The sequence below is a fragment of the Parasteatoda tepidariorum genome, chromosome 4 (genome assembly GCF_982258835.1).
Source record: "Parasteatoda tepidariorum strain Cologne lab strain chromosome 4, Ptep-v5.0, whole genome shotgun sequence".
Lineage (NCBI taxonomy): Eukaryota > Metazoa > Arthropoda > Arachnida > Araneae > Theridiidae > Parasteatoda > Parasteatoda tepidariorum.
In genome coordinates, this window is record NC_141758.1 from 100,073,940 (window position 1) to 100,100,836 (window position 26,897).

At 29.4% G+C, this 26,897-nt stretch overlaps 1 protein-coding gene across 1 annotated transcript; it reads left to right on the top strand.

Moving 5' to 3' along the window:
* Window positions 1-8,889: 8,889 nt before the first annotated feature.
* LOC107438852 (aurora kinase C) lies at window positions 8,890-26,741 on the top strand. The gene is made up of 7 exons (XM_016051247.4): window positions 8,890-9,042; window positions 10,395-10,453; window positions 12,983-13,094; window positions 15,577-15,656; window positions 17,592-17,730; window positions 22,906-23,286; window positions 26,538-26,741. The coding sequence occupies exons 1-7, from the start codon at window positions 9,007-9,009 to the stop codon at window positions 26,634-26,636; spliced, it is 906 nt and encodes a 301-aa protein (XP_015906733.2). The 5' UTR covers window positions 8,890-9,006; the 3' UTR covers window positions 26,637-26,741.
* The last annotated feature ends 156 nt before the right edge of the window (window positions 26,742-26,897 follow it).

Consider the following 26,897-nt stretch of genomic DNA (forward strand, 5'->3'; position numbering starts at 1 on the left):
GTTTGAGATTCCTATTAAGTAATATAGGAGAGAAGATTTAAAAAAAACCTAAATTCGAATTGATTGTCGGGAATTGGAGACTGCATCAAACCAAACGCAATCAGAAATATCGTTGGTTCAAAACTGAGCCACGATGTTCAGCAAATAGTGATTAAGGAAGTATCTCAAGAATATATATATATATATATATATATATATATATATATATATATATATATATATATATATATATATATATATATATATATATATATATATATATAAACACAAATTAACATGAAAAACATAAATAAAATAAAAAACTAAATGGTAGAGAAACAAGAATGGTAAAAGCAAATAGTCGTTGTCAAGACACATCTATTGCTATAAATGCGATATTTCTGAATAAAGAATAATTATCCTAAGATAAAAATTATTCTTTATATGTGTCGATATCGCAAAAAACCTTATGTTGTAAAAAATCATGAAATAAAAGAAAAAGGTAAAAGGAAATCAAACTTACCGGCGTGAATTAAAACGCGGTTTAGGTTTAAAAGTACAATAATAAAACAGTTAACAAAAATCGCGAAGATGTAAAATTATACATTGATACAATATATATATATATATATATATATATATATATATATATATATATATATATATATGCAACAAAATAAATAAATGCAAAAAAACACGAAGAAAATTAAGAAAAACATTAAGTTTCATTTATTGCGCATAAGCTGCAAGTGAACAGAACTCATTAGATAAGTTCAAAATGACGATAAAACAAAGGAAAATTACAGACATATGAAAAAAGGGGGGGAAGAAAAATAATAATTTAAAAAAATAACAAACAACTGGGAAAAGAAAGGGATAAATTTTTTTTAAAAAATCCGGAAAATAAAAGATATAATCTTTTCATCAGCCCACACGATTATATCCGCAGAAAAAGAGTGCTTTCTGATATTGTATCAATGTAGCCAAAGCAAAATATATTAATACAATAGTGTGAGGAGCACTCAAAATTACAGCAAATAAAATAGAACACGATAAGTAAAAATAACGCGCAAAAACAGAAAATAAAATAAAAGAAAACGAAAAAGAAAAAAACAGAATTAAACATAATCTATAAAGCGAGTAGCAAATTTAAATGTACTTACATGAACGGGAAATTTTTCAAGAATGATTTCGTAGCAAGATTGCCATATATATATATATATATATATATATATATATATATATATATATATATATATATATATATATATATATATATATATATATATATATATACACCGATACTTGATTCAGGAGTTCCCTTGTCTTCTGGATTGGGTTCACAACTACAAGGCTATGGAGTTGAACATTAGTTGTCGTAAACTGAAAGAATTGGGTCGGCTGTTCAACGGCGTTTATGAAATAAAGTAAAATAAAAATCACATAGGTGTCAGTAAAATTATTTTTACGATAAATAAGAAACATTCATTTAGAGCGCATTTCTATACAATATTTTTTTTTTAAATGAAAATAGTTCATCACACACCACAGAGGGAATATTGCGATGAATTCTAACTAACTTATAAAAACAGAAGCGAATAAAAATTAAACATTATGAAATTATTTAGAGTACAATTAATGCAAATCTTCTTACAAGAACATAATTATCTTTATTTACTTTTTATAGCAGTTAATTTCTGATTCCAAGGAATGTTCAGCAGCGTGCGAGTGACACAAACTTTCATCTTCTCGTGCTCGATTGAAAACAATATTTGTCTGTCAGCACACGGATCCGAAACAGAAACTGAAATTCGAGAAGAAAAATTCATAAAAGGAGATAATGCATCTGAATTTGGGGTAAGCTTCCACAATTATTGGTGCTTAGATTTAAATTCACACTTTAAAGTATGTATGAAAGCACGAATCGTTATCAACTTGAAATAAAGTACGCATTCACACAATTTTTGGAGTTTTTTATCGCCATATTACAAATAAGCTCAGCCTACGATTGCACCTCAATATTTAGAAATATATATTCTCTTTCGTGGGTGTAAAGGTGATGCGTTTATATTTTTATAAAATAAAAATATAAAGAATTTTGTTCGTCACTATATATATACGTAATTTAAACAGATATAGAGGGGAGGGATAGTCTAGTTGGCAGGACACTGAACTCTCGTTTGGGAGTTCGAATCCAGCCGGCCGAAGACTCCCCGTGTAGTAAATGGTGACTGGTGCGCTCTAAATCTGTCAGATCACAAAGTCCCCCATGTTCCCATAACAAATTATACCTCTGGTCTAATTAAAGGTTACTGAATTGAAGATTGATCGTTCTCTTTTTCGGGTCAACGTTACGATAAGTGGGTGAATGAATGGGTCCACTCTATTAACGAATGTGTCGTATATCTGTGCAAGAAATCGAATTCTTGGTCATAGATGGCGCCACTGGAAAATAAGAACAATCGCACCCCCTCTGCCTTAATGGCCGATGACAACAACAGATATATAAAAAGTCAGATAAGATAATGGTCATATTTTAAGATTTTTTATAAACTATTTGTCTTGATCCACGATGGCTCAGGGGATAGAGCGTTCGCCTTCCAATGAGGTGAACCGGGTTCGAATCCCCAGCGATAGCTGGACGAAACGAATCCGCATTCAGCTTGCACCAGCCACAGTGCTGACGTGAAATATCCTCAGCGGTAAACGGATCATGGGTTGGAGTCCCTTTACAGTCAGGCTAACCGTGGGTGGTTCTCGTGGTCTTCCTCTCCATGTAAAGCAAATGCGGTTCAGTTCCATCAAAAAGTCCTCCACGAAGGTAAATTTCTTTCAATACTTGATCCAGGAGTTTCATTGCCTTCTGGATTGGGTTTAAAATTACAAGGCTACGGAGTTGAACATTAATAGTCGTAAACCCAAAAAATTGGGCCGACTGTTCAACGACGGTTATAAAATAAAATAAAACTATTTGTCTTAAAAAAATTTTCTTTAGTTTACTGGTGCAAAAAAAAAATATTCAGCAGTTATCTTTTTGTATTATTTATTTCGTATTATCTATACATATTTAGAATTAAATAAGTGACATTGTGTACTTTTTAAAAAATCAAAAAAAAAAAAAAAAAAAAAACAGCCCACCTATGACGACACTATTTTTCTCCTTAATTCAAATAAGCTCAGTTGGAGAAGTGAACTGTCATATTCCATTCCCAGTTCAATATCTCAAAATGTTGATGATAAGAGAGGGAGAAACAATTGAGATTCAAAAAAATGGAGGATTTCATATTGTCACTTCGATTACTCCCACCTTTTTTAAAGAAACCGCTTCTCCGTGCAACACTCTGTCCTCATCGTCACCTAAAAAAGAATTTATCCAATGGAGGGAGAATTCTCTGTTATTTAAAATATTTTTACAAGTGGGCTGTCAACGATGCTTCGGAAAATTCTTAAATTTAGATTTTTTTGAGGTTAAACAGACCATGTAGCAAACTTTACCATAGCCACCGAAAAATAAGATCGTTGAGATCATCGAAGTCTTTTAATGACGTCACTTACAGTTGTTCTGATTTGCCGCCAATTTTAAATATTTGTCATGGAACAACAGATCAGAATCGTTTGACCGTTGATTATACGATTTTTTTCCATGGTATTATTTAACCGTTTTTAATAATGACCTATGACTTTATTGCACCTAGATTTAAAGGTTATTATAAAAATATCAGTTTACAAATTCTCAAAAACAAGAAACTGAAAGAATGACTATATTAAATTAAAATCAGAACAGCTAAACTCAGAACAGAATTAAACAACAAAACAGCTTTATTTGACAATTGATTATACGATTTTTTTTATTGTATTATTTAACCGTTTTGTAATCATGACCTACGCCTGTGCTGTATCCAGATTTAAAGGTTAATATCAAAATATCAGTTTACAAATTCTCCAAAAACAAGGAACTGAAAGAATGACTATATTCAATTAGTCGTGATTACGAATGGATATGTTCAATTAAAATCAGAAAAGCTAAACTCAGAACAGAATTAAACAACAGATCAGCTTCGTTTGACCGTTGATTATACGATTTTTTCTATGGTATTACTTAATCGTTATTTAATCATGACCTATGCCTGTGCTGTATTGAGATTTAAGGGTTATTCTAAAAATATCAGTTTATAAATTTTCCCAAAACAAGGACCTGAAAGAATGGCTATATTCAATTACAGACAGATTGGATATATTCAATTAAAACAGCTGATTGTCGAGTAAGTGTTGTTTATCTTTTATTTTTTAGTAATTATTGCTTTTTTTTTTTTTTTTTTTTTTTTTGCTGACTTAAATATTAGCTTCCAAATTTACACCATGAAAGAAGTCATGTTTAAGAATAACAATGGTCCAGGCTATGTTTCAATGCTAACAAACAAATAACAATGTTTCAATATTGGTTACTGTTTGTTAGCAAATATTACAAAGTAAAATTAACAATAAACATTCGTACTTTCTCAAAACTTTAGGCCTTGAAATAAAATGTATTTAAACATCATTTCTCTTGCATAAATTTTGATAAATTCAGACCAAATATGAATTTAAAATGTAATTAAAGAGCTCAAATTTGTATTATTTTGAAAACAAGTAAAAGAAACAACATAATTTTATTTCTGAAATAAATAAAAAAAATTTATAACGGTGTTGATTGGCACTTGAAGCTTATTTATCCTCAACCTACTTTAGCCTACTTTTGCATGATTTAAATTTCATAAATGTTTACACTTCAAACCTATACATGCAAACTACAATACCTATACATACAAACCTTCCCCATACATATACCTGAAAGGACTTTTTCAAACCTATTTTAAAATAGCTGATATTATTAATTATGAATATACCAATAAAATTTTTAAAAAAAATATTTATCTCTTTTCTTACATTATATGATTTATTTTTCTTAGTCTCGTAATTGTTTCCTTACTCAAATCTATCATTTCTTATTTTCTAATATATGAATAAATCCAATATTTAATTTTATTTTAGAAAATTATAAGCCATGCATTTAATAGAGGTTCATTCATTCGAGATTAAAAATAGTTCTGATGAATCATGACTTAAAATTGAAAGAAAAACTATTTTTATTAAATCATTTTTTATTAGGGAATGCAAATAATATTGCGCCATAAGAACATCAAATAGTCCTACATGATCATTTTATTTAATTATTACATGATAAATAACAATGATTTATTTTTCAAAAAAAATTCGCCGATTAAAAATATTAAAGTCCTAGTAAATTAGATAAAACAAAATATTTTACTTCGCTCAAACTATTTGGACTATTCAATATTGTTTTCTATTCAAACAAATCTGATTGGCCCTAGCACTTCCGAGGAAGACGTCACAAACGTACTGAGAGGCCTTGACTCTCGGTGGCTATGGTACAGTGGGCAAAAAAAAAAAAAAAATATCACCCTGAATAACTTTTGTTCTGATGATAGGATTTTCACGTACTAAGTGTCAATCTTAATGGTTCCTGGAGGTGACCTCAAATATACTTATTGTTTAGTACTAACTATTAAGTTACGAAATCGAATACAAAACCGTATTTTCTCTGAATAAATATATATATATATATATGGTCCCAAAAGTTTGGTCCCCTTAATGTTGATTTCACTTTCTGCGTTTTTAGTCATATTTTTAAAACTAATTAAGCAATTAAAAAAAAAATAGCACCCACTCATAAAACTCATTTACCCAAAGATAATTTCATGCAAAAAATTATTTTTAATAATCATTTATTATTTAAGTTATTTGAGGATGAAAAAATTTTGAGTTATGCGGTATGAATTTTTTTTTCACCATATTAATCTACAGATTTTTCTATTGAAAAATCTAATATTTCAATTGTTTTCATTAAATAGAAAATGAGAAAAATTAAAATTAATTAATCTCAAAAAAATAATTTTGGCCACCATGAGGAAATATTTAAAGGGGGGGGGATTAATATTAAAATATGGTTAACTTACCAAGAACTTGACTTTCGCGCGTAGTGTAAAATTTCAATCATATTTTTTTTTTTTTTTTTTGCTAATAACCGATTGTTAATCTTTTTTTTTATTATAAAATGTGATGTTTCATTTTTGGTCTTCTAAGTAGTTATTCTCAATTTAGTGAAGAAATTTGAACAAAACATTTTATTGAATAAAAAACATTTTATTCAACGAATGTCGAGTTTTATAAAAGCATGCTTCTGATAGAATATGATTGTACATCAGATTTTGCTTATATTTAATGTGATTATATTTTATTTTTTAGTTTGTTTTTTCAATACTTGATACAATTTCAATAATACATACTTACTTATAAATACATACCTATGCATATATTTGTAATAATATATTTATCAATTTCTTCAATATGTTTTAAATAATTATTAATACGAATACTTAGCCCATATTTTTAAGCATCTTAAAATTTCTCAACTTCTTATATATCGTCTTAATCTTAAAATAAATTTTTTAATCACCCCTCCTCGCGTGTTTTGCAGAACTATTTTACCAACCATTTAATTAAATTTTAACATTTTTAAAAGTCTTATTCTTTACGCTACCACGTATATTATTTTTTGATTAATGTACAAATAAAACTTTTTTTATAACTTTAATTTAGGTTTTCCTTTAAAGTAAAGTTCCTTTTTTTAATTATTGTCAAGTTTTTATTATTAGAAAACTTAGAATTATTGTCCGCTAGCTGAGAATAAAATCTTGTTCAGAAATTAAAAGCATTCTGCCGTTTAAAATTATTTGATGCGAAACACCTGATTATTTATTATGTACACCATTTCTTCGAAAAATGAAGATAAATTATTGATTGTCTTCTTTTTCTTCTTCTTTCTTTTTTTCTTCTTTTTTCTCGGGACTTTAACATAACTTATTTAAAATAGCGTTGATGTTTTTAAGTCACTAGAAAGAGTATAAAGACACTGAACATAAAAAGCTGTCGAATACGTAGCCAAAATTTTTAAGCGTCTAAAAATATCTCAGTATCAAAAATGTCGTCCTAACATCTTAATTGTGAAATTAAATTTTTTTTTACCTGCCAGCTTGTGATTCTCACAACCAATTATTTCACTATATCTTTTTTCTCATTCTTCATGCTACCACGTGGATTTTTTCCCGGGTAATATACCAAACTTTTTCGTTTAATTTTTATTAGTACCTAAAGTTTTTCTTTAAATTAACACTCGTTGTAAGTAATTGCTAAGTTTTTTTTTTTTTTTTGAGTTTTTGAACTATAGTCAGTTAGCTAATAAGATTTTAAAAACATTTCCTGTGTTAAAATTACTCAGTGCAAAACTTCTGACTGATCGCAGTAAATAAGTGAACCCTTTCCTCTAAGATTAAACAAACAAATTATTTATTTATTTACTTTATTGTTTCTTATTTGTTTGGTTTGTGAAAAGTAAATACATATTAATGCAACTCAAAAACTACAACTGTTTGCTTTGTTTTTTAAATGAAAAAATTCGAGTCGCAATTTTATTTACCTTACATATACATTTTGACGTTACATATACATTACATATTTAAGTTTATTGTGCCACCATTTCAATTTCTCAAGAATGCTCGCGAACTCTATTTAAAAAGAGAGTATCGTATCAGATATATGTAAGAAAACAAAGAAATCATAGTTGGTGTATTTGGTGATAAATGTAGCTTATCGTAATTGAAGAGCATGCTGTGCGACATTTTATTTAAGGTGAATTTGCAAAAGTTTCAGAATGGATCGAAACATCGGGAATCTATTTGCAAATCATCTTTATCCAAAGGAAGAAAAAAATGTAACCTAAATATTTAGCAGAATGAAGCGATTTTTTTAAACAATGAATCATACAATACGCAACATATTATTTCAATATGTTATTCTTAAACATAACATATTTCAATGTTTTTAAAATGTCATTTGACATTCAGCAATTCCTTGAGTTATAGAAAAAAGAAAAATCGTAAACTATATAAAACCATGGGCATGTACATTAGAATTACTATAAAATTAAAAATTTACTTTTCAGGCACTTTTTTTTTTTTTTGTTTCTTTAAACTTTCTTGCCTAAAAGACTCGATTAAAGCTGCAAAAATGATTATCCCTAAAATTTTGTATACGGTTAAAATAAGTTACGTAAATTTGATTTCAGTATGAAATCCTTGTATAAATAAAGTAAAAACAGCATAAAAAAACCCAAATAATGTCAGATAAAAAGTTCATGCATTCAAATTCTAAAAGCTTAGAAAATCACAAATATAATTTTTAAATTGATTCAAATTTTCTTTTCAAAAGAGATTAAAAAGAAAAAAAGCTTGGCTTTTTGGATAGAAATCAGAATAAAAATTGTCTATTGCCTAGAAAATTCGAGATATTTTCTATTTACTATTATTAATTAAATTTCCCCGAGGAATCTCAGAACATTATTTCAATTTTTTTTATAGTCTGAACTTGGTTCCTTAACAATGGAGCAAAATTAAGTATTCCTCTCTTGAGTTAGTCTATGGGTCACCTTAAAATATTCATTTGTGACGGCGACTTTACTTGGCTGTTTTCTGGGACTATCGCCAAATATATAAATCTTCATTGCGACCCAATTTTTTCGAAATTTTGTCTACTCTCCCTACTTGAAAGGTCAGGATTCCAAATATGTAAAAAAAGCACATGTTTATTCAAAGAAAGTACGTCTTTGTGTCTGATTTCGTGACTTAATTAATTGTTAGTGCTAATTAATTAGCACACTTGAGGTCAACCGATCGGTAGTACAAAAGTTATACAGGGTGAAATCTTTTTTTTTTTTTGCCCCCTCTTCATATGATCGCATGTGCGAGTCGCTTGCAGTGTGAATGCTCCCTTAGTTAATCCAACTCAACGAGAGGAATCAGCACACCATTTAAAGGGCAGAAATAAGAACGGAAAAAAATTAATTGTTAACCGCGCTAATACTGGTGAAGTTTTGAATTCGAATTCTCTGAATAATAAACACAAATTAAGATGAATGTCGTCAAAAGCAAAGACATTCTTGGAATTGTAAGTTGTTGTTCCTCTTAATTTTTCAGTCTTGTATTAATACCATTGAGTGACATTGCAACAATTAACTGTTTAAAAATTATTTTATTATTTGACATTTCTTTGTTGGAAATGTGGGATGGAATCGTGATCTTTAGCAATATAATTAACAAGTCTTGGCAGCTTTTGGCCAGCGACTCGCAACAATTGTGAATAAATATAATGTTCTAGCTAACCTCTACTTATATATATATATATATATATATATATATATATTGTAAGTTGAAAATCCATTTGGCTGCTATATTTAGTGCAACATATACAGATTAAGATACAGAAGAAACCTGTGGGAAGATTTCCATAATGAAATTTATGGCTAAATAATCGCAAAGTATTTTTAACTTCTGAATAAATAAATAAAAACATCACAAGGGATCAAATTAGAAGAGTATAACTTGTGGTAACTCCAAGACAAACTTTTACATTTAAAAAATAAATTGAAAGTTTAAAATCAATTTCAATCAACTGTTGTCAGGATATCGCCAGAAAAGTTTCTTCCTCTTAAGTTGGTAGGAGCCTATTTCTTTTAAGATGGTATTTACCACGATTTCTTCTTTGGAATTAAGAGATTTGTCTCTTTGGTAAATTATTAAAATTGTTTTGTCTGTACTTCGAAATGGAATTCTAATGTGATACTTTGTCTTTATATTTTTATGTAGTTAAGAGAAAACATTGTTGGTTCTTTAATACACATTAATATATATGCAAATCTGCTAATATTTCCGTATTTATGCTCTTGTTTTCCGCCATTTTCCATTCTGTGCCAAGAATGAAATCTTCCACATTTTTATAAATCCCAGTGTTCTCCGTTACTGTTTATAGAAAGGTGGCCCACCCCACCTGCTCTTTGATCTTATAAATGTGCCCTATATGTAAAAATAAGCTTCCATCCTTTAAAAAAACTGCTTTTTTATTTATTTTTTCAGGAAAAGGTTGTTTTTTTTACCATCTGTTTTATTCATTTTATTTAGTTACTGATAATTATTTAATTTTAAATTTCATTCCTTAATTTTAGTAAGTTTTTTTTAATGTTGAATATTTGCGAGTAAACACTAATTGTTATGCATTCTCTAATTTTTTCGTCTTTCACTTTAACTTTTTTGAATATATTCTACCTAAATCTGTAAAATTTAATGAAACCTTATTTAGTGAAATCTTTTATTTTGAATTTAACTCCAGGTACATTTTTTAACGTATGATTACCATAAGATATGTTTTCTAATATATCTCGCATATTACTCAAGTTTAGTTTTCTTATATATGTGTAATAGAAATGATTTTAATGTTTACAATTTTGTATTTATTATCTGTAGAGCAATGAAGAAACTCTTCAAAATAGCCGCAAAGTAGGGGCTAAGAAAAAGATACCAATGTAAGTAGCAAGTTTCAGAATTTGTAATTTCACTAAATAACTTATGTTTATTAAACTATACTGATATTGAAAAAGATTATTTCCCTATTAAATTCGAGTGTAATTAAACATCTAGTGAGATTTGGTAACTGACAAGTGTAATAAATATTTTTAATTTCTGGCAGTAAGAATAATTTTTATGTGTTAAAAACAATTGTATTTATTGCAGAAATCCCTAACAGATATCGTTTTTAATAATGTAATCCAGTGTTTCCCAAAGTTTGGTACGCGTACCACCTGTGTTACGGGCACAGTTTAGAGGAGGTGCGCGCTCTTATGCGAAATATCTTGCAACTAAAGAAAATTTAAAAATATTTATTTAAAAGCAAAGCTAGCCATGAAAATTTACGATCACGTATTTTTCTATTGCCTTTTTTTGCTGAGTTAATAATTAGTGGTGTCAACAGCCAGTTGTGATTTTTGACTTTTGTGCAGTTTTTTTAAAGTAAAATATACACTCATTTATTTATTAGTGGTACACAGCATTACGAAAAGTTTAGAAAGGGTACACAAAAGTCATAAGTTTGGGAAACACTGACGTAATCAAATCACACAAAACTTATGTCTAATTTGGGAGATCTCAATATTTTCTTTTACTTGTTCTTTTCTTATTGATTATTTTCCTCACGACATTAGACATGTTTGATGAAATACTTGCGAGTCCGCATGTGTGTCTAATGAGCTGGGTTCAGCGAGATTATTACACTCTCGTGTGCATCTCTGCTGGATTTTACAAGATATTCTCAATTTCGGGCTTCATTTTCCACCCTCTGATATCGAATCAAAAAATCTTTTTATGTTGGCTAATATAATTGAGGAAAGAGTTTAGTCAGAAACTAGTTATTTTATCATGATCATGCAAAGTCTTTGAAAATTGTTTTGCATTTTGTTAGTGTATATAGTACTTAAAAATATTTTTTGAATGCTAAAAAGGTGCTTATATTTTGATGGAAGATTTGGCTGCACACTCTGTTTATTTGTTGGAAATATTACTTTTAGGAGAATTACTATTTTTGTCATTCTCTTCCACCTTCATTGTTATTTGGTACAGGTACATCAAAAATAAAATACTGCACTCGACATTTTATTCCTGTTGCATCTTTCAGTGAAGGAATTAAATCAAGCATCAACTTACTCTTTGAGGTGTTTATTTTCATGAATAATTTATTCTACTTTACAGCCACAATAAAAAACTAAGTTAGCTACATCTGAAAAAAATTTTAAACAAATTGTCAATAAAAAAAGGGGCAGAAAAAACCATTAAACAATATCATATCAGATGATAATGAAGAAATAAAATCCTTTTGTTTAAGCAGTGTTTTCATCATAGAAAAAAAATGGGTGAGAATTTCTCACCCTTTCTCAAAAGCAGGATGATATTTCGAAAAGTTAAGTGAGATTTCTAAAAACTAAAAAAACACTAAAACTCTTTAAAAAAAAATTATTTCTTTGATTATAATAAATTTTTAACGTCTTCTATTTTTTAAAGCATTGAATATTTTTGTTGCATCATCATAGAAGTTTTTGCCTTTACAAGGTATTTGTCCATCTTACATAAGTGCATAAAATATTTGAACGTCTTACATGAAGAAACCTTACCTACGGTGAACATGTGATTGTAGGGAAATGTGCTCTGAAAGGGGTTCCGTGGTTGTGTTCTGTTGTTCGAAAAGGTTCTAAACAATACTGGTAAATAGGGAAGCTAGATAATGGGGCAGATGATGAAAATAATGAAAGATCTAGGAAGAAAAGTGAAACGGTTTTTTTTCTAAATGGCGTAATTCGAAGATTTTTCCAAAATGCAAGAAATTCGCGAATTTTGAAATTGATTTATAGAATGCGCGAATTTCTCGCGGTAATCATTTTTTAATGCGAGAAAAGAAAAAAATATGTGAGATTCTCGCGTTCTCGCGCTGTAGTGAAAACACTGGTTTAAGTATAGATTGAAAAAAGAAGTTTAGGAATGAATTTTATTGTGCTTAAATTTATCCTACTTAAAAATTCCTCATAGGAAATACATTACCATACAACTTGACAAGCATTTAATTAAAAAATGAACAGAAATTATTATGTAGGTATGTTTTCGTGCACATAATTTGAGAGCATTTCCAGGAATTAAAAAATGGTAAGGATAGTCTGTTTAATTGCCATGTGACAACCGCTAGTAAAGATAGTAAGGTAAGGATAGTCTGTCCAATGACAAAGAGAGTTAGTGGCAGATGATGGTAATTTTTTTGTTGGCTGTTTTATTTACTAATTGCCACTTGGCGACCATTAGTTAGTCTTGCCCTTTCACTGCTATATATTGTTTTCATCTCTATTAGACTGGGTTTTTTTTTTGTTTGTTTGTTTTTTCACCATCTGGTACTCTTGCTATAAATTCAGTTCTTGATAATAACCTAAACTTACTTTTGCCAAATATTAATTTATTTCTTTATATCTGCTAAAGCTTAATGTTTTTCTTCATTAAACTTTGCTATCTTGTTTCAGGAAAATATTTACTATAAATGATTTTGATATTGGACGACCTCTTGGAAAAGGAAAATTTGGAAATGTTTATCTTGCTAGAGAAAGGAAAACTCATTTTATTGTAGCGCTGAAGGTAAAACAGTTCAAATGAAGTATATTTTGATCAAGAGTGTTAAATGCTCCATTATATAGTTATTTCATTGTTTTCAAAATTTCTTGTTTACATACCTGCCAAGTCTCCTGTTTTTTTAATGAAGACTCATGTATTATGACTATGTCCTGTTATATTCTCAAATTTCTCTGTAATTGTGTAAGAAATTTGACGATAAAATATCTGCTGAGAGCAAAAATACTTCTCTTGTTCTTCAACAGATGGTGCTATTGCCAGTAGTGCAGTATGTTGAGTGTTAACAGTTTGAGTAATTATAATTTATGGTTTAAAAAAATCTTTAGATTAAGATTTATACACATTTTTTACTTTGCTAATTGTAAGAGCTTATATAATTTCCAATTTTGAATTTCTCTTTTTGACTTGCATGATTATGCATAATGTATCAAAACTTTACTTGTAACTAACAAAATGTCACTGGTAAAATCTCTGTTATTTTATTTCTCTAATGTTGGCAGATATGTGTTAATGAGAGGTTTAAATTTAGAAGAATATAGTTAACGTAAATACTGAGGCAAGACTTAATTGTCATGATTTTCGAAATAATGGAAAATTTATACTATTTTTTAATTTAATGCCTTGATGTTTTTTTTTTCCCTTCCCTGATCAAAACTTTACAATCTTGGTAACAGGAAAACATGATCTGTACTTTTTCTATTTTTGATAAAGTTTTCAATGCATACATAATTCTGTTTAAAAAGTATCTTCCAATATCTATGTCCAATATGTATATGACTTTAAAACCAGAACTGCTTCTGCAAGCACTAGGGTACTCCCTAAGCAACAATTTTATCTTTACTTCAGTTTGGCTCAATGTGAGTCCTATGTCAACACGCACCATGGGACCAATATTGGGGTGTCTAGATTTTTTTAATATTGATCCTATATAGTGTCAATATCTGCCAATATGAAGCTTATATTGGTTGAAAAATGAATGTAAAATATCAGGTGAATCTGACAATTATATATATTTTTATATTGTATAACCGTTGTTAAACAACTGACCCCATTTTTGGGTTTGCAACTTCTAATGTTCAAGTCCGTAACCTTGTAGTTTTGAACCAAATCCAAAAGATAAGGGAACTCCTAGATCAAGTATTAGGAGAAATTTGCCTTTGTGGAGGACTTTTTGATTTAACTAACCCTCATTTGCGTTACATGGAGAGGAAGACCACAAGAACCTCCCACGGTTAGCCTAATGGCAAGGAGACTCTAACCCGTGATCCATCTACCACTGAGGATATTTGATGTGCAAGGCGGATGCAGAATTCGTATTGACTGGGAATTGAACCTGGTTTGCGTCATTGGAAAGCGAACGCTTTATCCCCTGAGCCATCATGGCTCTGATAATTATATATAGGGCCTATATGGGTTGTAAAGTGGCTGTAGAATATCAGGTGAATTGCGCAATTCTATATATGACCAATATCAGAAAAATAGCGTCCGTTTACGTTTTCTTCTGAAACAAGATAATGTACTTATCTGGTATCCAGTAGGGCTAACATTCTTTTCTCTGTAGGTTGCGTTCATTATCTTTAGCTTTGAAAGATGATTAAACTATTTTTAAATGACATCAAAACATATTTTGCAGTAATGCTCTATGTATTTAAAATAATAAAAAAAAGAAATGTGTTTATATGTAAAATTGGTTAAAAAGTAAAATTTTATAAAGGATCCAAATAAATGAAATTTGGCTCAAATTGATTAGTTTTTTACGTTTCAACCTATGACTTTTTGACAATTTATTACAATAAATGCAAAATTATGTTTATACCTTTATTTCTTATTTTCATCTTTTTAAAAAATTGTGACCACTCAGTGGGTATCTATGGGATATTTAACGAAGATATTTCAGCTATACTAAATTATTTCATTTACTGTACCATTATTTAAGTATGTTCAGCTGTTCTTTTTTTGCTCTAAGTTTTTCCCACAGTTAAAAGTAGTAGAGTTAGCTCAATGACGTCTGGTGGCTGAGTGGTAGCGCTTCACACGTCACTGGTCCTGGGTTCAATCCTTGGGCCGGGCAAGGTTGACTCAGCCTTTCATCCCTTCAGTGGGTCAATAAATGAGTACCAAGCATGCTTGGGAACTAAACACTGGGGGTTTCACGTTCGGTTGACCACCTAAACGGAACATCTGCATCCCAGAGCCCAAGGTCAAGAAAACTGAGATGGGCACAGTAGGCCTTGACCCTCTTTGGGCTGTGGAGTTAGCCCAATATAGCTCATACAAGAACTCAGTAATTCCTTCATCTTAATATACTGTGTATAACACATACAGGGAAAATACAGGGAGTTTTTTTTCTTCCAAATTTGAGTGGCGATCATTTTATTATTAAATATATTTTAGTGTACAAATCTTTTTATTGGTTAACTGCTTTTTATAAATTTTTGATTTCTTACTGATTTGAACTTTTATTATATCGTTCTGTAATTTATTATAGATTCTGTCCAAAGCACAAATTCTGAGGAATGGTGTGGAACATCAAATAAGAAGAGAGATAGAAATCCAAACCAACTTACGGTAGCTACAATTTTTTTTTTTCTAAACAAGTGTATAGAAAAATGTTTTCCCCACCAATCCTGTGCAAACCTTTTCATCCCTGTAGTAGACATTGTCATAGAACATCACAAAGTTCTTGCAGAAAGAACTTTCCTTTAGGAAGTAAATAAAAAAAATTTCCATGAAATTATGTTTAAAAGATGCCTTTTTCACACATCATAGGAGAAAAAAAATTTCGTGATTTTTCTATTCTTATTTGAGAAAAATGAAATATAAAAAATAATGAAGTAAAAAAAATTTTCGCCGGAAGTGTACGAAAGATTTTTTTAACTTTAAAATTATATTCAAAAGATGCCTTTTTAGCATATCACAGGTGAAAGAAATTTTCGTGATTTTTGTATTTGGGAATAATCAAAAATAATGGAGTAAAACAAATTTAGTTTCCTTTTCTACCGAGATTTTCATAAGATTTTTTTCTCCAGAATTATTATATAACATAGTATATTATGTAACAAAGCCTTTTACTTTATTTTTCAAAAAATTCTTTACACACATGTCGGAGGGAAAACCAAGCTCCTGATTCTTCAATTCTTATTATAAGAATAAAAAAATTTGATGGTGACCGTTTTTAGCAAGAATTTCAATTCGTAAATATAAGGGGAAAAAAGGAAATCATAAAAGTTTAAAAGATTGTTCCATTCTAGAAATGCTCTTTCATTCATACTTTTCTTTTATAATAACACCATATTTTGCATTTTAATAAAATTTGACTATGTTGCAAATTCAGATTTGTAGCAAAATAATTTCCTACTTATATATATATATATATTTTTAAATTACACTCATGAAAATTTTAAATTATGCATTAAAGTTTTCACTTTTTTACTCACAACTTGTGCCGATTCCATCATAAATGTATGTAGTGCTTTGATAAAAAATATTTCTCCAATTATTGCTACAAACTTATGCTTTGTTTTTTCGAAATCCTGATGTCTTTTGTTGCTCAGTCATTATTTATATTCTCGTAAATTTATTGGTGAGTTTTTAATTTAATTTGATATTATTTTTGATAAAAATAAAATGAGCCATGAATTGAAAAAAATAAATTATTATTAACTCAATGCTGAATGTTATGAAGTAAATGTAGTTATTTTATGACTCAACCTATGTTATATATTTATTTCATGCATCCATATATAGTGAAAATGTGTGGCTCCTTTTAGAAAAAGTGGTTAAAAGAATTTAAGTGGCTAATTTATATTCAGGGTGTGTAGCATTTTTAAAAAGTACTTAAAGGTGCTTATTTTCGATTTTTAAAAGCCCTTAAAGGTGCTTTTTTTATTGGATGTTTTTAAAAAATGCTCAATTTTCCCTTTTCGAAAATTAGATTTTTTTCTTTTCTGTGTGAATTTTCACCATGTGATATGCAAAAGTGAGCTTTTCACATTGTTTTATTCAACGTTTTCACAATTCATTCAACGACAATCTATTTCCGCTTACCGTCGGTCCATAGCATATGAAAGCGCCAATCATGTTTGAAATACTTGCAAGTCCGCATGTGCAACTACTGATATGGGTTCGGTGCAATTATTGCACTCTCATGTGTAACTCTGCTGCATTTTGCCAGATATTCTCATTTTCAGGCTTCATTTCCCACCTTCTGAAATCGAACCGAAATATCTCGATCTTTTTATGGTGGTTAATATAATCAAGAGAAAATTCCTTTGTCAGAAACTAGTTATTTTATCATGATCATGTAAAGTCTCTAAAAATTACTTTGCATTTTGTTACTGTATATGGTTTTTAAAAATATTTTTGAGTACCTAAAAAGTACTTAACAGGTGCTTATTTTTTGTTGAAAGATTTGACTCCACTCCTTGATAATGCTATAGCAAGTAACTGCAGTTATTTTCTTTCTCAACCTAAGATATATTAATTTTATTAAACCTGTTTCAGACATCCAAATATTTTGAGAATGTATGGTTACTTTTATGATGAAACTAAGATCTACTATATTCTTGAATTTGCTGCTCGTGGAGAGCTTTATAAAGCTTTGCAAAAGCAGAAAAGATTCGATGAAGCTACATCAGCAACAGTGAGTTACATTTTTTTTTAATTAGTGAATTGTCTTATTGTGGATATTTTAAATGTATTTAGATTTACTTTTCTTTTGATTTAAATTTTTATTCTTTATGTTCAATTGATTCAAAATTGTTTGCTTTTTTCTCTGAGTGTTTTCCTACAATGCAAATTAGTTTCACTCTGAAGTATTTAAATGGTACTAACTTTTCAAGTTTTTAGCATTCAGAGGTCTAATTAATGGCAGAATTCAGATCAAATTTCTTTAGTGTTTTTGTTTTTAAAAGATAGTTTTGATATATTTTATGTGATTTTTAAAAAAAATTAACAAGCGTTTAATATATTAATCATACATATTCCTAGTAAAAGACAAAGGAGAAATGTAAAAATTCAAATGTATTGACCCTTTGGCGCAGATAGGACGCTGTTATCCCTTATATATATTTTTTTTCTGACGTTCTAATTGCAAGTGAAATTATAATTTGTTATTTTTTATTTATAAAAAACAGTAATAATTACTAAAAAAATCTGTAAGATTATCAAAAACATAAAATCCAAAAAAAATTGTAAAAATATAATAGCAAAAATATAAAATCCAAAAAAATAGTTTGAATTTTTTTTTTTTCATTCATATTCAGAAATTTAGCAATAATTTGATTTTCTAAATTAAATGAAATTTTGATAATGAATTTCTGTTTCTAATAAGTGCAGATTTGATAGCAGAAAACCACTGCAGCCTTTTGCAGAAAAGGATACAGTGTCAGGGTTGCTATTACGCAGGAAAAACTTGGAAAATACAGGGAATTTAAAAATAACAGGGAAAATGCCTTAATTCTTTCTTTACGAACTGGGAAAATACACAGAATTTTGTTTGCTATTTTCATCTTTACTTATACTTTGATGTTATTTGTAAATTAAAATTCAATCAAAGTAATTATGTCTACTTCTTTGCAGATAAATTATTAAATATTTAATCAGCTTTTGTTTAACATATATCTCAACTGTTTAAAATTTAGAGGCAAGTTTTACTGTTATCAAGCATATAAAAGCTTATTAAATTTATATTATTAATCTTATATAATTAAGATTCTTTAGCTATATATATAGATAATATCCTTTCTGAACAGTCTTGGCTATTTTTCCAAAAAATTTTCCGATAATCATGTTTATTATTCAATCAAATTAAGAAAAAATTCTTGCAAACAATTTTCGGTCTTAGTTCTAATCGATCACTTTCACTCATAGATGAGAGTTTTTTCCCTCAATTTTATATTTGTTCTAAGCAACAAAAATGGTCCCTTCTTAGGGTGACATTCCTTAAATTCGAAATTTTTGACCGCATTTCTCGTATAATACATAATCTTTTTCTTTTTTTCAAGCAACTAAAATTTAGAATATGAATTTTAACAAAGTTTGAATGAAAAGTTTCTGAAGCAAAATTAATAATCTAACAGAATAAAAAAAGATATGAATCAGCAGAAAAAGTTTTATTTAGCATCTTTAGTACATAGTTAAGCCAGGATAGCCTGGTTGGCAGGGTGCTGGACTTGTGTTTGTGAGAACGGAAGTTCGCATACAGCCTGCGGAGGACTCCCCGTGTAGTAAATAGTGACTGGTGCACATTAATTCTGTAGAGTCATCAAGTCATCCATGTTCGCTTAACAAATTATACTTGTGGGGGTACTGATTTGAAGATTCTCTGGTTCATGTCAAAATTATGACCTGTGGATGAATGGGTCCACCCTGTAAATAGGTGTGGCATAAGTTGAATTCTTGGTTATAGATGGCGCCACTAGAAAACAAGAACAATTGATTCCCTTGCCATAATAGCCTAACAACAACAGTACAAAGTTGATCCCTCTTTATAATAATTATATCCAAAGTTTCCTCTGTGGTTATTAGATATCCAGATTTATTTTCTTAAGGTGAATGTTTGTTATTTTTCAGTTTTGTAAAAATGATATTAAAAATTTATTATTTAAAAAAAATTCCATAAGTTCATAATGAAAAAAAAATTATACTTTGAATCACTATATTAAAATTTTAAGAACAAATCATTGCTTAGCAATGGAATTATAAGCTAGTTAAGTTCTGTATGTGTTATATCAAGTTGATTTATACAGTACAGAACCCGTTATCCGGAAATCGTAAAACCAAAAAACCGGAACGAAATTCAATACATTTTCCCGCCATTTTTTAAAAACAAAAAATTTTTTCCTCTTAAGATTTTAGGATTTTTCTTTCTTTTTTGAAAGATGTTTACCTTACCATCATTTTGGAAATAATCATTAGTGTATTACTCCATCGATTTTTCTTCTTTTTAAGATTATTTCCAAAAAAAAATTTTTTTTTTTGTTGGGTTTAACAATAAAAAAAAACGGCTTTCTGTAGCGATTCAGAAAACCAGAAAAATCAGTTATCCGTAATAGTGATGGTCCCGATCGTTCTTGATAATCGGTTCCCTACTGTATAATATTTTATTTCTCATTAGTGCATAATGAAAAGAAAAGAAAGGCATGAAGGGGTACACACATTTCATTTGATCATTCAATAAATGCTGGGGCAGGATTGATACAGTTGCAGTTGCTTTGCAAATTGATGGTCCTGTAGATCAGGGGTTTCCAACTTACATGAGGCCAGTCGCAGTTAGGCCGCAACTTAATCAAGATTTTATATAGGACTCTTTTATGTTTGAAGGAACATTAAATATTACTGTCAGATTTTTATCAAGTTGTACAAAACAAAAGTATTGAATGACAAATTGAAATAAGAAGTAGATTTTTAAAAATATTTAATTGCATATTAAAAAATTCTGACTTCAATAACTTTAATGTGCACCTATGTATTAAACAATTAATGTGCAACAGATATCTAATTGTTAAGATTATAAAACTTTAAAAAGGTTGGTATTAAAACTTACATAGTAGCACACAAAATGTTCAATGAGAGAATTGACATTTGTCTGCTGCAACCACCAAAGAATAGATAATCTACATTTAAAATTTATTTTTGTCCAAAATGAGTGGTTTCAAAACGTTAAATCGAGAATTCCTTCGAGAAAATTTCTGATACACACATGCTAAATTATATTCACAAAATACAAAAAAAACGAAATAAAAGAGAGCAACATAAACGATTATTTTTGTATTTGAATAAATATTTTCTTGGATGCGAAACCTGAGAAATAAGACTTCGCGGGCCAGATGCGGCCCGCAGGCTGCCAGTTAGTAACCAATGATAACCATAGATCATTGATTTAGTGTTCGAAAATTTTGTAAAAGTGAAATAAAAATTTCAGTTTTATTTATTATCTTTATTCATTTATATGCAATGAATTTAGCTTTAATGTCCTTGAAATCTTATTGCAGGAAGCAACATATTGATAATTATTGCAAAAAAAAAAAAAAAAAAAATCAGAAAGGGTAATTTTTATTCTGAACTGGATAAAGAAAAGCTTTTTTTGTTTCCCTTTTTTTTTATTTTGTTCGATTGTGAATTTTCTTTTATGTATTCTTCATTCACATAAATGTTAAGAGTCATAATCTAAATTTTGATTTAAAAATTTTTAAAAAAATCTTTAAATATTTTACTCGCAATGCCCTTAAGAATTTTGATTTTATAAGGTAAGATATTCCAAAGCGCGTAGCGTTTTTAAAAAGTGCTTAAAGGTGCTTATTTTCAGTTTTTAAAAGCCCTTAAAGGTGCTTTTTTCATTGGGTGTTTTTAAAAAGCTCTTGATTTTCCCTTTTTCAAAATGAGATTTTTCCTTTACCATGTTGATTTTCGCTAAAAAATTATGCAAAAAGACACAGTTTACATTGTTCTATTCAACATTTTCATAATTAATTCACCCCCTATCTTTTTTGGCATATTCTCTGTCCGTAGAGTAAAAAAACGCCATTCGTTTTACATGATTCAAAATTTCATGATTTTTGACAATTTTCAAAAACAATGACAAAAGTTTTTTTTTTGTTTTTGTTTCTTTTTTTGAGTTCTTGAAAAGTTCTTAAAAGGTGCTTATTTTTTGTCGAATAATTTGGCTACGCACCCTGTACTCATGGGGGTTACTTTTGTTACTTAGAACAAACAATGTTGAGAAAAAAACTTGCATTCCATACTTTATTAACATACAAATTAAAAAAGAGAATCTGAAAATCAGGGTTTTAGGTAAATTATGTTTATTTGGAAGGTGGGTCATGGTGTAAAAACTCTTATATTCATTTATATTCTCAGTTGAGAATAAATTGTTGAAGGGGGATGTAAAAACTGACCTAAGTCTAGGAAGTCTTAAATTGGGTAATTGAGGAAGATAGGCAAAAAATTAAAAATGAAAGAGACCTGGTTAAAATTATGATTTTGGGGAAGGTTTAATAATAATTATGGTTATTGGAGGAGTTTTCATCTAAGTGGATAGAAAAATTTTTTGTTTATATATTAATCGTTTGCACAATAGAATTTTTTATAAATTTCATAACTTCTACAAATTATTCTTTATCTGATGAAGTAGTGAGAGAGACATATTAATAATACTTTAGTCTTTATTCCCATACTCATAATTCTCCGAATTATTATTCTACAGCAGTGTTTCCCAAAATGTGGTACGCGTACCCCCCGGGGGTTTACATATTTTTTTTTATTGGTTATTTATTGCAGAGTTAACAGTTAATAATTAATGGTGTCGATAAGCAGTTGTGATTGGTAACTTTTGTGCAATTTTTTTTTATCACAGCAGCTGTTATCAAAGCAGAAACAATATTCTCACTGATGCAAATAAACTTATTAACAAAACTTTGTAAAATAAGCATATTTTTAAAAAAATACATTAATTTTTTTATTAGTGGTACACAAAAGTCATAAGTTTGGGAAACACTGCCCTACCGACAAATTACAGGTATAAAATTGGCAATAAATTTTCTATCTCAAAACTTAAAAAATTAAATGCTGAAAAACTATTTTTTTTGAGAGAAAAGCGTATTTCCCCCCAAAAAAATTTGGTCACTAAATGCGGATTTGTGTTCAGCAGCCGTCAATTTTTTCCTGATAACATCTATTTTTTTAAAAATTTGATTGTCTAAATTATAATACTTGCAGATAATCATAATACAAAAAATGGAGTTAAACTTTTTTTTGAAACTTATGTGAGCTACTACTCTTGATTATATGATGACTTAATAAAATGTACCATTTTCAGTACATGGCTCAAATAGCCAAAGCCTTTATGTATCTACACTCTAAGAAAGTGATACATCGTGACATCAAGCCAGAGAATCTGCTGTTGGACCTCGTAGGCGATGTAAAAATTGCTGATTTTGGATGGTCTGTTCATGCTCTTTCTAATAAGAGGAAAACCATGTGTGGCACCCTCGATTACCTTCCTCCAGAGATGTTGGAGCACAAAACCTATGATTCGTCCGTCGATTTGTGGTGCCTGGGAGTTTTGTGCTATGAGTTTTTAGTGGGCCACCCCCCATTTGAATCAAAGACGTCTCAGGAAACTTATGCAAAAATACGAAAAGTTGATGTTATTTATCCAAAGTATGTTTCTGCATCTGCTAGGGACTTCATCAGCAAAGTAAGTCTATTGCCTTATTTTAATGTTGTATTTTTTCAGCTTATGAACTTGCTTTTTATATAAACAGTTGAACCTCAGTTCATTGTATTGTTCCCGCATCGTTTGATTTAATGTATGTATTGACTTGTTTTAATGGTTCAGTCGCCTGGTTGACTCACTTCGAATCCTACCGGTTGTAGACTCCTCGTGTAATAAATGGTGGCTGGTGCATGTTAAATCTGTCAGATCACAAAGTCCTGCATTCTTCCATAATGAATTATACCTCTGGGGGTACTGGATTGGAGATTGCTCGTTCTCTGATTTTGGTCAAAATTACGATCTGTGGATGAAGGAATGGGTCGGCCCTATAAACGCGCGTGTGGGTGAGGCAGAAGTCGAATTCTTGGCCATAGATGGCACCACTAGAAAACAAGAATGATCACGTCCTCTCTGCCTTAATAGCCTTCGACAACAACAACCGCAATGGTTCAGTCCCAAATGTTAAATTGAGTTATTTTGTTTTCTTAAAACAGTAACTCATGATGCTAATTATTAAGACGTACCTGGCAAACATCCTGTACTCCTGTATTTTAAGACTGTCTCCAGTTTATTCTGAACTTTCTCCGTATTTGTTGAAGGAATTTTTAAGAGAAATTTCGATAATAAATCTGCTGATGGCAAAAAATCTTCTCTTATTCCTCAACAGGTCGTGATATTGCTAGTTCTGATGTTGAGTGTTAATAGTTTTACTCAACATCAGAACTAACAGTAGCACAACCTATTGAGGAATAAGAGAAGTATTTTTGCCATCAGCAGATATTTTATCGCAATTTTTTTTAAAAAATTCCTTCAATAATAGAGGCTAATTAGATAATTGTTTAAAAAAATCTTTTGGTTAAAATGCATGTTTTTTACTTTGCTAAAGGTAAGTCTTTATATTTCCAATTTTGAATTTCTCTTTTTGACTTACATAATTATACATTACATAATTACATAATTATACTTGTAAAATCTCCGTTATTTTATTTCTCAAATGTTAGCAGGTATGTAAAGAAAACGAAGACTAGTTTAAGTTCGGTGAAAAATGCTTCAAGTAGCACGTCAAAGGTTCATGCATTGAAAATTTGTAGGCGATTCTAAAAATTGTTGAGGAAGCTATCCCATCAATTTTGTATTTCTTGTTTTGAGTGTTAGTGATGAAGATGACGTTACCTTAATCAATGCCAAATTCTGCAAAAATCATTGAACAGTGTGCGTAGCATTTTTAAAGAGTGCTTAAAGGTGCTTTTTTTTATTTACGTTTTTTAAAAGCCCTTAAAGGTGCTTTTTTTATTTGGAGTTTGTAAAAAAGTGTTTAATTTTCTATCTTTTAAAGGGGAGATTTTTTTCTTTGCTGTATTGATTGTCGCTCTAAATTACAAAAAATGCATGGTTTTCACAATTTTCTATGCAATATTTATCAGAAACTAGTTATTTTTTCATGATTACGTAAAGTTTTTGAAAATGTTTTCCAATTGTATTGATTTTATGCTTATAAATTTAAACGATAGAAAAAATAATTTTTATTGCTGCACAGATCCTAAGTATGATTTTATTTTTGGAAAGTGATAAAAAATATTTTTGAGTGCTTAAAAAGTACTTAAAAGGTGCTTATTTTTTGTTGAAAAATCTGACTAAGCACCTTGTTGAAGTGTTTGAAACAATGAGTTGATATTCCCCCTTAATTTACAGAAAATGAACAGCAGTCTGTTACACATGTTGACAATTGATTGTTTGGTGCTGATGAGAAAGAAGTGTTCAAAACTAATTTTCCTAATATTTTAAATAAATATATTTATTCATCTTTTGTATAGTAAATATTTTTTTATCTTGTACATAGTTTTTTCAATTTATTATTTTTTTTCTTTCACTCTAAATTTAATAATTGTCGCTTTTTTATTACCCTATACTTACTCAGATTACCCTGATTTTCTTCAAAAAAACAAGATAGAGAGAGTGTTGGATATTTCGGGTATCATTTACAACCTTTCTGCAATTGTGGGTATCATTTACAACCTTTCTGTTCTTTTATCATAACAAACCTTTCTGCCTAAAAGATTCTTTTAGTGTTAATTTTCCGAGGGAACGCCCTTTTTATTGTTGTAATTACTGGAACAGGTATTTCGTCAAAACCTCGAGAAAGAGTCCTAATGACGAAGTGTCGCCGCGATGAATTGTTTTTAAAATTCCGCCTTTGTCTTTTCCTATGTTTATCAAATTGTTCAACAAATAGTTGATCTATAGTTTCACGGATAAAATTTTATGGGCTTATTTTCCAAATACTGAATAAACTTTTAATGACAAATGCTGTTTTTATTACAATTTATTAGTTCCCCTGGCTATAAAATACAAATTAGAATTTTTCACAAAATTTTATTTTTTCTTGTATGGTACTGCAAGTTAATCTTTTCTAAGCTGATTGCTAGTTCGTACATTGTCAGATCTGAAAAGCAATAATTGCCAATTGAGTAAATGATGTCAGGAGTTTGAAGAGAAGGCAGGAGAATTTCTTTTGTGAGAAAAAATGAAGAAAAAAATTGTACACGGCCGATCATGCTCATAGCATGAATGAAATGATGATCAGTAATGGGGAAGAAACAGTTTTCTATATCCATCTAAGTAATATACTCAAATATAATTTTGACCACAGCCTAGTTGGTAGGGCACTGGACCCATGTTCAAGAGGACATAGATTCGATCACTGCTGGTCAGAGACTCCCCATGTAATAAATGTGGACTGATGCGTGTTAAATCTGTCGAATCATGAAGTCCCCTGTGTTTCCATAACATATCATAACTCTTGGGTTCTAATCCAGGAGTTTCCTTGTCTTCTGGATTGGTTCAAAATTACAAGGCTACAGATTGAAACATTGGTAGTCCTAAACCCAAAATTGGGTCGGCTGTTCAACGCCAGTTATACAATTATAAAAAAAAAATAGTCATTCTCAATAAAACATGATTTTATGCACTAATTATCTATTGAAATAAAATTTTACTTTGATACTTTTGAAGATCTCGAAAAGTTTGGAAAAGTCAAGCTAACTGGTATAGTTATTTTAGGACTTAGTCTCAAAATTGATTTACTGTCAAAATGACCACTAAGGGTCAGTCTAATGTTAATATACTTTATCAGAACTTTGATTGTTATGTGCTAGCAAAATAATTTTAAGAATATGATCTGATTTTTCTTCGATATTTATTCTATCGCTTTACTATTTGATTTTACTTCTTAGCTACTTAAACTGGATCCTGTAGAAAGAATGACCTTGAATGAAATTCTAGACCATCCCTGGATTAGAGAGAATGCAAAAAAATCACAAGGTGCTGCGTAATAGAACATTTTGTGGCAAAATTATTTTACCTTTTTTTATCTTCTACTACTGTTGTAAAAATTTTATTCTTTTTGTATTTTAATTTTTAATAAAACTATATAGTGATATTGTTGTTTATAGTTCAATATACTTATTATTATGTTTACACATGGTGCATAGCGTTTTTAAAAAGTGCTTGAAGGTGCTTATTTTCGATTTTTAAAAGCCCTTTAAGCAGCGCTCGAAGAAACACAGAAATTTTACCCGTCCCTGAGGACGGCT

Coding starts and splice junctions, on each gene's coding strand:
- LOC107438852 (XM_016051247.4), top strand. CDS start 9,007: ATGAATGTCGTCAAAAGCAAAGACATTCTTGGAATT. Junction 9,043..10,394: donor GCAAAGACATTCTTGGAATT/GTAAGTTGTTGT, acceptor TATTATCTGTAG/AGCAATGAAGAAACTCTTCA. Junction 13,095..15,576: donor ATTTTATTGTAGCGCTGAAG/GTAAAACAGTTC, acceptor AATTTATTATAG/ATTCTGTCCAAAGCACAAAT.